This window comes from Lissotriton vulgaris, chromosome 2_1, assembly GCF_964263255.1.
Source record: "Lissotriton vulgaris chromosome 2_1, aLisVul1.2, whole genome shotgun sequence".
In the NCBI taxonomy this organism is placed as follows: domain Eukaryota; kingdom Metazoa; phylum Chordata; class Amphibia; order Caudata; family Salamandridae; genus Lissotriton; species Lissotriton vulgaris.
The window spans coordinates 510,988,247-511,001,219 of record NC_141687.1 but is presented as its reverse complement, the minus strand read 5'-3'; the positions used below and the strand labels follow the sequence as shown (position 1 = coordinate 511,001,219).

Here is a 12,973-nt window from a genome sequence, read left to right as displayed (position 1 = left end):
TGAAGGGTGACTATCTGCACTTGGCCTCACTGGTGCATTGTTTGATAGTTTTAAATAACTGTCTTTCAATCACTTGCTGATTGTTTGCTTTGTATGGGAGGTGATGGTATAAGAATGAGCTATGGTGATCTTTTATTCTGGGCAATCAGATTAGTACTGCACATATAAAATGAAATGTTAATTTAAGGTTTATTTGAATTTTCTTCCCAATCAAGTTATTCCCTGTTTAGCGCTCTCCGCTCAATTCTGACCATGTCGCTGGCTAGAGCTCTCACCAGCTGTCCCTTTGGTTACAGATAATGACAAGCCATCTGGTACACCCCCAGTCCATTCCATGCCTCCCTTCCCTGCACCCTAGGGGTATCAGGGGATGTAGGGTGGCAGCAGCAACAGCCATGATGGGAGTACACCGTGAAATGCTCTAGTATCTGTATGCCCTTTTGTCTAAATGCAGTACAAATTTGCTAACAGTAAAAGCATCAGACTTAAAATCTCTGGGGTCTTCCTACCTCTGTCCTTATTTGCATACGTTTGCTGTTCAGTGCGTCTTTGGTTTATGCCCTTTCTTTCCTGGGGTTTTCCCCCCTTCAGCCATTCCCCCTGGGGTTTCCCCCCCTTCAGCCATTCCCCATCTCCTTTCTTTAGTCCCTTTGGGCGCCAAGGGGTGCATCAATTAATGACTTATCTTTGTGCTTTTAATTCACCGGTTGCTTCAACTACCCCTTTTCAGCCAGTTTCCTTTTCTTTTTTTATTTGGAAGGAACTCAAGCTATTCCCTTTTCTGGTCTTTGCTGGGGTTCCTTTCCTTTTTCTCCACAAATTATATATATTTTTTGTTGCTTTGTCATCCGTTTTTTTTTTTTTTTAGAGGATTATTTTGTTAACAGTTCAGTTTTTTTGGCCAACATCTGTTCTGTATTTCTGTGATTTTATGCTTGAGTTTATAAAATTTGTTTCAAGTTACGCAAGTACATACTGATGTGCGATACAGTCCAACCAAATAGGGTTTGCAGATAGTGTTCTTACTAGAATCCTACAACTTGAGGCGTGACAGCAATCTCTCTAACCTCCTACCCAGTAGGATGTTTTTTTATCCTGTTTTATTGTGGGCCAGCCTAGCAATTAAAGATGGGTTGTGGGGCATCATTTTTAACCATTAAAGTTTTATCTAGACATCTTATTTGTACCTTTTAGTCATTTAATATTTTTTTCCAATGAGAGGTTAAAACTGTAGTTGGCAAATGGGAAGAGTGAATGCCGTTTGTCTGAACAGCATTCTACTTTTAATATAATTATATAAAAAAAGATTCTAGAAAGGGGTTCTGCTTTGTAGAAAGCTATCACACACACGCATGCTACAGGGTCCTTTGGTTATGTCTTGCATTTGACAATCTATGATCCAGGTTGTGTGTAGAAATCCTAGCTATGTGCAACATAGTCAATCCAAAAACACTGGAATTAGCTAAAAGCTGTTGATATTAGTCTTCAAACCTATTGTGATGCTATTTTGTGGTCTTAAAATAACTTTGTTTTTTAGTTGGTTGATACCACAGTGGAGCTTGCAAATAAAGTGGGAGCTGCTGAAATAATTTCCAGAATTGTAGATGACTTAAAAGATGAAGCTGAACAATACAGAAAAATGGTGATGGAAACTATTGAGAAGATCATGGGAAACCTTGGGGCAGCAGATATTGATCACAAGCTTGAAGAGCAGCTCATTGATGGTATCCTCTATGCCTTTCAGGAACAGACCACAGAGGTATGTTGTAACATTGACTCTAAAAGTTCAGTTTTTGAAAGAAAGCAGTGTACTGTTAAAGGCATTTTTGAATCTATGGTTGGCTTTAAAACCCACCTCGAATGATGTCCCAAGGGATTGGTTATTTTTATGCTTAGAGGTGGGGACTGCCCAAAATGGGCATGCCAATGCCTCCACTCCCTAAAAAAATTGCCACAGCCTTTCTGCCTCCCCCGGGAGGCAAATTCGGGCAATAGTCTCTAAACTGTCCATCCCCCGCTCCCCACCAGGGAGGCAGAGAGCCCACTAGGAGCCAGGGATTTTGTTTTTTTAATTTATACTTGGGGTGCTTGGCTGGCAGTGTGTGTGGATTGCGTTTGGCTTGTGGTGTGTGTCGATGGCGAGTGACTGGGTGTGTGGATGGTTGTGTGCGTGTACTCACTCTTGGCTGGTGGTGTGGCTTGCATGGATCCCCCAGCGTTTTCTTACCCATAATCCTCCTTAAACCCACATTTTCCTTCCATTTCTTTGTGGGTAGGTTGTAGGTTTCCCGTGCATGCACAAATTTACTACTACCGAGCATTCCCCTTGGTCTCCCGAGAAAAATGATACCTCACTTGTGTGGATGCCCAAAGTAGCGTTGGACAAAAGACGTATAAACCAACTGCCCTTTTAGACCAGTTTAGCGCCTCCCCTCAATTTCCACACGTTTTTAGCCCTTCCATGTCATAGGCACACAAGTAAGGTATCATTTTTACCAGGAGACTGAGGGGAATGCTGGGTAGTAGGAAATGTGTGACTTTAATTAGTGGGCTTCAAAAAGCCGACCACAGCTTTTTGTGTGGCCTAGAGCGTGCGGTTACGCGCACAGTTACGCGCGTGCCAGCTGACATTGCTTGAGGGCATCTCACTTGCTCTCACAAGCGCCTCGCTCCGCCCCTCCCACACCCCAGAGCGCGCCTCACGGCTGCTAGTCTTGTTTGGGATGTTCACAAGCCGCTTTCAGTGAGAAAGAAAATATTAAAATCTAATATTGGGACAGTAGTAAGTATTTATTTTGGACCGCGTGCTTCTAAACTCTTTAGGTAAAAAACATTCACACATTTTAATTACTTTATACAAGTGTTGTGATCGCGAATTAGAAACCATTAGGATGCTACACAACTTCTCATTGCATTGGGAGGTCGTGAAAGGTATTCCTGTAGAAAGTTCACTGAGCTGCCTATTTAAGTGGTGACGTCTGGAATGTTTATGCGTCTTCAGAAATCACGCACTTCTGCTCTTTGGACCTACCTTGTCAAAGGTATGTCTCTACGCTGTGTTCGTAAAACTTTTAGCAGACACTTCCTTTACTTTCACAGAGATGGTAAACAACAGAAACTGTCAAATATGCGTCGTCCTCTTACACGAATGCTTCTTCCACGGGCGAGGCTCGAGTGGTTTATCTGCGTGTCAATCTGTGGTGCCCTTCCCTTTGTGACATTTTTGTGTTGACGTAAGCAGCACCTTTCTGCGGCTGCTACAGAGGATATGGTGGACAGACAACCAACATCAAGGCTCTGCAGGCTCTGACAACTCTGAACACCCCATGGGAGAAATTCCCTGATGTGAGAAAGTGAGTTTCTGTTGCAGTTCCCCCCCCACACTTTTTGCCTGATACCTGATGTTCGAGGCATGTGGGCTGCTGAATTCATATCTGTGCATAGATCGCCGCCTAGTGTTGGGTCCGGATGATTGCACATTGTTGTCCTCGAAGAGTCTTCGAAGTATCACGAGATAGGTGGCTCCTCCCCTGGACTACAGTGCGCATGGGCATCGCCTCCATCCCCAGATTGTTTTTTTCCGCCATTGGGTTCGGATGTGTGTCGGTTCCCTCTGTCGGAACCGATAGTTGTAAAACTTTTCTAACTCGAGACCAAAAGGTCTTTAGGCTGGGCGTCGGTATTGTTTCGTTCGGGTTTTGTCTGTTCTCAGCTCCGAACACTTGCTACCCATCCGCGTGCTCTCGGCGCGGACGGGCCTACTAGACGCTCCAGACATGGAACGAACTCCGTTCAAAAGGTGCCCGGTGTGCACCTCCAAGTATTCACACCTCGATGTGCACCCTGTGTGCAACAAATGTTTGTCACCGGACCATGATGAGGCCAGGTGTATGGCCTGCTCGAAGTTCCGGTGTAAGAAGACTCTCAAGATTCGTCGGGCCGCTAGACTCCAGGCCCAGTTATCGGCGCCCCCGCCGGACAACATCTTCGAGGAATTTGTTGAAGACGACTATGTCCTACAGGTTTCGGACTCTAGCCCCGCGTCCGAAGGGGATGCCTACGACGCGGGTGATGAGGACTTTGACGAAGCCGGCGACGAGGTAGGGGACGACGATGGGGCCATTGCCACCGTGGGGGATAGCTCGGAGGAAGAGCATCCCCAAACTGACTCAGGGGTCAACCCCCTTCATGCGGCCCGGGTCGAGGGATCGCCTTCGGGCCTTACCCAAGACCTCGTTACTAGTCCAGCAGCCCCGCCTCCGGGCCCGGTCACGGACATTTCTGATGCGCCACTCCCGTTAACAATAACGAAAGTGAAGCCATTGGGATCCACACCTCCGGTTTCGAAACCGAAAGTGAAAGCTGCACTGGTGCAGAAGGCTCTGGAGGCATTGTCTTCCAAGAAATTCAAAATGGCCGACTTGAAGAGCCGCGCCAAGATGGCCGACCCGAGGGCCTCGGGGTCGACGCCGAAGGCGAAGTCGACCGACGCGGCCGCGTCGGCGCCGAAGATGGTCGAGGTCGATGACCCGAAGAAAGCTTCGAAGAAGCGTCAAGGCGATTCCACAGCTCTGGCTTCGCCGGCTCCGGCCGTCTGGGACAACGAACGTGAAGTGTCGGCTCCGAAGACGGTGCCTCTCGCCGACCCGACTCTAGACTCTGGGAGATCGCTCGAGCCGGTCAAGCCCTCTCCAGCCTTAACGAAAAAGGTCGCGTAGTCCCTGCAACGGATTCGGAAGGACGCTGTGGTTCCCGAACCAGGGGATGTGGTGCCGAAGCACACACCAAAGCCCACAAAGGCGCAGACGCCTATCCGCTTTACCCTGCCGCCGAAGTCGACGCCGAAGGCTTTCGCTCCGAGGCATGGGGCAGGCGTGCCCTCGAAGGAGGTGTCGACGCCCAAAGCGTCATTGGTGGTGTCGAAGCCTCGGCTCCAGCCACTTGCAGAGGAAGAGCGTCGAGAGGTCATCATCGACGCCAATACCGGAAAACTGTCTCTCCTCAAGAGGAAAATCGCCACAGAGCCGGTGTTGGAACATTTTCGTATTCCTCTCAAAAACAAGACGGATTCTGCGGGTACTTCGGCCCCGATAGAGCCTGCATCTCCACAAGCCTTAGAACATTCGCCAGCGCGTTCCAACGCAGGGGATGGTGTCGATGAGGAGGTCGAGTACAACTATCCGGCGTACTCGGATCCGGAGGAGGAACATGAACCTTGGTCTGCCGGGGGCGACCCAGAGGACCCGCAGTCGGGTCAGGAACCGCAGCTCTTTGCGGCAAAGACCTCACCGACGGAGGACTCGGCAGCCTTCAACGCTTTGCTTGAGAGAGCTGCAGCTAACCATGATGTCGAGCTGCATTCGGATCCTGTGGATGTGGACTTTTTGTTTGACACTTTCTCAGTGGCTGAAAAGTCAGTCAAGACATTGCCAATGCTCAAGGGAGTGCTAAAGCACGCAACGGAGGTCTTCAAGGAGCCCACTCGGGCGCGTGTCATCAATCCTCGCATTGACAAAAAATATAAGGCAACGCCCTCAGATCCAACATACATCAAGGGACACTTGCCACTGGACTCTTTGGTTGTATCCAACGCACGCAAGAGGGCGAACTCACAGACCACTGGTGACGCTCCCCCCCCAGACAAAGAGTCAAAAATATTTGAGGCCTCAGGGAAACGGATTGCTGCGCAGGCAGCTAATATTTGGCGAATCTCAAACACGCAGGCCCTACTTGCACGCTACGATAGGGCTCATTATGACACCCTAGAAACACTGCTGCAACACTTGCCTGACCAGTACAAGGAGGCAGGGGAAATGTTAATTCAGGAGGGAAAGCTCATCACAAACGCTTCCATCAAATGTGCGCTGGACGTGGCTGATACAGCCTCCAGGGCAATCAACACTAGTGTGTTGTTGAGAAGACATGCATGGCTTAGGATATCAGGTTTCAAACCGGATATACAGACAACCAGCCTGAACCAAACAGTTAATCCTGACCACCTGTTCGGCCCTGAGGTGGATGCGACACTGGAAAAAATGAAGAAAGACACAGACCCTGCTAAGTCTATGGGGGCCCTCCAGTCTCAGCAGTTTTGGGGTGGTTCCTTTCGCCGCTCCAATACCAGAGGCACCTCAAGGGGTCAGGCATCGCAGTCCACACAGTATTATAAAAGTAATACCCAAACCTCATACACCAACAAGGGTAGAGGTGGCTACAGAGGCAACAACATCAAAGGCAGGGGACGTGGAAACAACAGCTCCAGGTCCACCACCGCCAACAAACAGTGACGTCTTGTCACTGCCCCCCGACCACACAACACCGGTCGGGGGGAGACTCCAGCAGTTCCTGCCCGCGTGGAAATCCATCACCACGGACAGGTGGGTCAAGTCTCTTATCCAGTACGGTTACTGTCTGGAACTTACTTCCACTCCACCGAACATACCTCCAAGAAGCCGTCCTATGTCCGGCGAGCACTTGCACTTGTTGCAGCAGGAAGTTCAAGTCATGCTGCAAAAAGGGGCAATAGAGCTCGTCCCCCTGCAAGAAAGGGGAACAGGGGTTTACTCTCTGTATTTTCTAATCCCCAAAAAGGACGGATCCCTCAGGCCCATCCTGGACCTCAGGCCCCTCAACTGGTACATTCTCTCAGAGCACTTCCATATGCTCACGTTACAGCAGGTACTCCCTCTGCTTCAACAGGGGGACTTCCTGGCTACGTTGGATCTAAAAGATGCATACTTTCATATCCCCCTGCATCCTTCCCACAGGAAGTATCTCAGATTCACGATTCAAGACCAGCACTACCAGTTCAGGGTTCTGCCGTTCGGGGTCACCACAGCGCCAAGGGTCTTTACAAAGTGCCTGGCGACTGTGGCGGCGCATCTACGACGCCAAAACGTCCACGTCTACCCTTATCTGGACGACTGGCTCATTCAGGCAAAAACAGAACAGCAGTGCGCCGACCACGTGTCCTGCACCATTCATCTCCTGCACGATCTGGGATTCTCTCTGAACTACCCAAAATCCCATCTCCATTCCGCCCATGTACGACAGTATCTGGGCGCGACGATAAACACTCTGGCAGCCACTGCGCAGCCAAATTCAGTGAGAATCGCCAGTATCCAAACGCTGATCCAACGATTCAGGCCTCAACACTCGCTTCCAGCGAGGGTGTTCATGCAGTTGATAGGCATGATGGCCTCCTGCATCTCCATTGTCCCGCACGCGAGACTACATATGCGTCCGCTTCAGGAGTGCCTAGCACGTCAGTGGACTCAGGCTCATGGGCAACTAACAGACCTAGTGTTGGTGAGCGGTCGGGCGTACAACTCTCTGCATTGGTGGAATCCACAAAACCTTTGCAAGGGCCGACCGTTCCAGGAGCCTGTGCCGCAGATTATCCTGACAACGGACGCCTCTCTCCAGGGTTGGGGAGCTCATGTACTCCACTACACAGTGCAGGGACTATGGACACTACAGCAAAAGAAGATGCACATCAATGTATTGGAACTGATGGCAATCTTCTTGGCCTTGAAGGCATTCAAAGTACACCTGTGCAACAAGGTCGTATTGATCCGGACAGACAACCTACAGCCATGTACTACATTCAGAAACAGGGAGGCACACACTCTCCGCAGCTGTCTCATCTGGCTCAGAGCATGTGGAAGTGGGCCATTCAGATGAACGTCTTCCTCATGGCAGAGCATCTCCCAGGCAAAGACAACCAGATGGCGGACCTGCTCAGCAGGCACAGCCATCAGATGCACGAGTGGGAGATACATCCATCGGTACTCCAACCGTACTTCCAAAAGTGGGGTCATCCAGAGATAGACCTGTTCGCCACAAAGGAGAACGCAAAATGCCGAAGCTTCGCCGCCAGGTTCCCACACCCGCAATCACAGGGCAATGCGATGTGGATGAACTGGTCAGGCAGATTTGCATACGCTTTTCCCCCAGCACCTCTGATACCGCTGGTGGCACGCAAACTCAGGCAGCACTCGATGACTCTCATCCTGGTTGCTCCAACGTGGGCTCGCCAACCATGGTACACCACGTTTCTGGAACTCTCCGTGGTACCGCATCAAAGGTTCATCTCACACCCAGCCTTCTGACGCAGAGCCATGGCGACATTCAGCACCCAGATCCGCAACAGCTCAACCTGGCGATCTGGCTCCTGAAGTCCTAGAGTTTGGCTACCTCAATCTTCCTCCCGATTGCATGAACATCATTCGGGAGGCAAGGAAGCCCACTACCAGAGCTTGTTATGCGGCTAAATGGAAGCGATTTGTCGTCTACTGTGTAAACCACGACATTGACCCGCTGGATGCTTCCATTCAAAACATCATTTGCTACCTGTTCCACCTGTACCAATGCAATTTGGCGTATTCTTCCATCCGCATTCACTTGTCTGCAATGGCAGCATACCTCCAGAATAGGCAAACCCTGTCACTTTTTAAGGTCCCTGCTATCAAGGCTTTTCTGGAAGGACTCAAAAGGGTCATTCCACCACGGACACCAGCAGCTCCGGAATGGAACCTCAATGTGGTTCTTACAAGGCTGATGGGTCCTCCCTTTGAGCCACTGCACTCTTGTGAGCTTCAGTTTCTGACTTGGAAGGTCGCTTTCTTAGTAGCAATTACATCGCTACGGAGGGTTAGCGAATTGCAGGTGCTCACCATCCAAGAACCTTTCTTCCAAGTACACGCTAACAGGGTGGTGCTCCGCACTAACCCCAAATTCTTACCCAAGGTTGTATCTCAATTCCATATCAACCAGACAATTGAGTTGCCAGTGTTCTTTCAAAACCCAGAGTCGCTGGCGGAGCGGATGCTCCACACCCTTGACGTGAAAAGAGCCTTAATGTACTACATTGACAGCACCAAAGATTTTCGTAAGACCAAGCAGCTTTTTGTTGCTTTTGCCTCACACCACAAGGGAAACGCTATCTCCAAGGCTGGAATCGCTAGGTGGATTGTAAAATGCATTCAGATCTGTTACGCTAAGGCCAAGCGCACTCTCACAATTCCACCAAGAGCCCACTCCACCAGGAAGCTGGGGGCCTCTATGGCTTTCTTAGGTAATATTCCCTTAGAAGATATCTGTAGAGCAGCCACATGGTCTACCACACATACTTTCACTAAACATTACTGTGTAGACGTGCATTCCAAACAGCAAGCAGCTGTTGGTCAGGCTGTTCTCAGGACACTTTTTTAGACTGCTGCAGCTGGCACGGGCGGCCGCCAATAATGGGAGGACTGCTATGTATTCTATGCACAGATATGAATTCAGCAGCCCACATGCCTCGAACTGCAAATGCTACTTACCAGTATGCATCTGTTCTTGGCATGTAGGGCTGCTGACATTCATATCGCCCACCCTCCTCCCCGGCGCCAGTAGCAGCTGCAGTCTTCATACATATATATATGTTCATATATCTGCTCGCAGCATAGGCATCACTCACATACTTCACTCCATCTCTGCCAATGGCTAAAAACAATCTGGGGATGGAGGCGATGCCCATGCGCACTGTAGTCCAGGGGAGGAGCCACCTATCTCGTGATACTTCGAAGACTCTTCCAGGACAACAATGTGCAATCATCCGGACCCAAAACTAGGCGGCGATCTATGCACAGATATGAATGTCAGCAGCCCTACATGCCAAGAACAGATGCATACTGGTAAGTAGCATTTGCAATACTTTTCCCTGGTGTGCCCTGGGTCCCTGCCTATCAGGTACCCAAGGCCTGTGTTCCTTCCCCAAAAACTGTACTAAAACCTAAACCCAATTGGCATCTCTGGCCACATGTAAGCCCCTAGTAAATGGTACCCAGGGCATTGTGACCAGAGAGAACCCCTAAGGGCTGCAGCACTTATTGTGTCACCCTTAGGGGCCCTCTACCCTGCCACACACACACACTGCCTTTGCAGGCTGAGAGTCCTGGTGCAGAACCAAACAGTCAACATGGCACACATCCCTGTGTGCCATGCCCACAAACACTGCCCACTCTGCACCCGCCAAGCTTGGCATGTGCTGGAGTTAATCCAGACCCTGAGGACGAACCCCCGGCGATTCTGACCAGGAATCCAGTGCCCAAGGACCCTCCCCGACGACGCCTGCAGCTTCAGGACAAAGGACCTCTCCAACCACAACCAGCAGGGGGTAAGATTTCCCGACCTCCAAAGACACCCCTACACCCGTCGCCCCACAACCCCTTGTGCCCAACTCCTGGGTGCCTACCTATCCCCCTCGAAGTGTTTGTCGCTCCAGAAGATCCTCCGTCCCCGAGCCTGCAGATTTTGTTCCCTTTTCAAGATCTCCAATGAATAACATTGAGCGCCGACGGCTCAAAAGCACCCTGCACCCAGCCGCCCGAGTGCCCCTGGCAGTGCAACCTGTACCCTATTCTACTTCCCCATTTGCCCTGAGCACGTGACCAGGAGCCCAGCTCCCACAGCTGCGTGGCCTGCTAGCCAGCAGCCACCAACCGAAGGCCCCCTGCCTTTCATTGGATAACATTGGGCCTACCTACCTCTGCAACCAGCTGCTCTTGTGCCGCTGAGGGTGTAACTGTACCTACCTGACCTTGGGTGAACCCCCCCCCCCCCGAGTCTATGCCCAGAACCTTAACTTCACCAGTCAAGTACTCACCTGAAAGCCGATGACTCACTTTCCCGCCATAGGATAACATTGACTGGTTTGACTCGAAATATCTTCTGTGAAGTTTTAAAACTTTAAATATTCATCTAAAATCAGCTGAATAACGAGTTTCGAATTGCTCACCTGTGATCAGGAGAGAAGCCAGTACTGTACTTTGTAGCCCACTACTGACCTGCAAAAGTAATCCCAACCGTGTTTGCTAGTAATGCTTAATACTCCTTAGCACACGTTTTGTATTACAGTTTCATCAATATACATGTTTCCACCATACACCAGTCATACATTTCCCCAAAATTTTTTCCAGTTCCTTTTTATTCAGGGTTGTCGTTGGTGTTTTATTTCTGGAGACGTCACAGCCGACACGTGTTTCGTCGTTTAGGGAATGTAACCCACGGCTTTCTCAAGGCTATTCTCCGAAATGTCGTTCTCTGTTTTGTTCGTATTAGGTCCGTTCATCAGTGTTGTAACCGGAGTATCGGTTATCAGTAAAACAGCTTTTCGCTGCAGTATTAGAGTTAAAGCTTCCGTCCCTGCTGCCGCTTCTATGGTGTACAATAGAAGCGGCAGCGGGGACGGAAGCTTTAACTCTAATACTGCAGTGAAAAGCTGTTTTACTGATAACCGATACTCCGGTTAAAACACTGATAAACGGACCTAATACGAGCAAAATCCCCATACAGAACCCCTTTGAGGGTTGGAATTATCACCTCAAAAAATAGAGAACGACATTTCGGAGAATAGCCTTGAGAAAGTTGTGGGTTACATTCCCTAAACGACGAAACACGTGTCGGCTGTGACGTCTCCAGAAATAAAACACCAACGACAACCCTGAATAAAAAGGAACTGGTAACATTTTTGGGGAAATGTATGACTGGGTATGGTGGAAACACATGTATATTGATGAAACTGTAATACAAAACGTGTGCTAAGGAGTATTAAGCATTTTGTGGCTCTTGCCGAACTAGAAGAGGAAATGTGGTTCTCTTCTCCTTGTAGCACCGTATTTATTTAAGTAAATCAGTGACCTAGAATTAGAAAAGGTGAACATTCCCTTGTGGCGCCAGAACCTAGTCAAGTACCACTAGCCTAGCTTAAGAACGTGTTTGCTAGTAATCTTAATTTCTTCCATAGGAAATCATTGACTGTTTTTCTGTGAAATTTCTTCTGTCTACTTTTGAAAATTACAAATATTCCTTGAAATCGCACCAACTACTAAAATGTAATAACTTACCTGCCTTAGGTAGATACCCCAGTGCTGAACCTGGAGTCCAGTACTGGATGACAAAAGTAATGAGAACCTACTTTACCTATGCTTTGAATTTCCTTCCATTGGTTAACATTGCTAGTTTTTCCCTGAAAAGTTTCGAAGTGTCAACATTAAAATACCTTTTTATATTTTTTTAAAATCATTGCAATAACTAAAACGTTTTTACTAAACTGTTTTCAGCTTAGACCCCAGGACTGATTCTAGGATTCAGTCCTGAAGTTACAAAAGTAATCTATAAAGTAATCAGCTGCATTTATGTAGGAAAACCCATTGAGCTCAGTGTTAAATTGTGTTTGGAATTGTTGCCTACTGCAACCATTGTACCTATTGTCTTTACAAAGTTTATTGCCTCTTTGCAAAGTAATTAGATGAGACTACTCATATCGAGAAAAGTATATTTTGATACCTGTTGGTTCTAAAAATAAAACTAAATCTTTGGATATGAAAACAATTGGTCTAGAGTTCAGTTCTTGAGTATGTGAAACCTTTTGTTGACTGAGTGTGCACAACAAATGCTTTACACAGTCCTCTGTTACTGCCTTACTGCTCGACCAAGCTACCACTTTAGAGAGTAAGGTCAGACCTGACTTTAACCTCTATTACCTCTGGGGATTGTTGACTCTATTCACACTGTACCTTACTTTGGTCCAGTACATATAGGGCCACTTTCTCACCTGAGCAAACACATCAAATGTTCTGGTCGTTAAAGAGAATCCAATTTTTATTATGGTTGCGCACTGGTTCTCATCACGAGAACGTGCGCGCATGAATAAAGTTACGCACCTTTGTGAACCCAAGAAAAGTGCAAGGGGAACTGTATGCCAAAGGAACAAGCATTGGCATAGCCAATAGGTCTCGCTTTTGAGACCTTATAAGTGTTTAGACCTATATTCTCATCATTATTAACATTAAACATGCACATTAAATCATCACAGGAAAGACGTTTTTTTTTTTTACCTCTTGCTTCATTGGGATAACAAACATGACGCCTTGCTCATGACGTTTCATAGCTGTATTTAAGGTTCTCGCTCCCTGAACACCAATAAAAC

At 48.4% G+C, this 12,973-nt stretch overlaps 1 protein-coding gene across 1 annotated transcript in view; it reads left to right on the top strand.

Annotated features, from left to right (window-relative positions):
- Positions 1 to 12,973, top strand: part of SF3B1 (splicing factor 3b subunit 1) — a 322,360-nt gene that overhangs the window by 177,909 nt on the left and 131,478 nt on the right. The window contains exon 18 of the mRNA XM_086955420.1: positions 1,538 to 1,759. Coding sequence (XP_086811546.1) covers positions 1,538 to 1,759 — 222 coding nt within the window. The remainder of the gene's footprint in view (positions 1 to 1,537; positions 1,760 to 12,973) is intronic.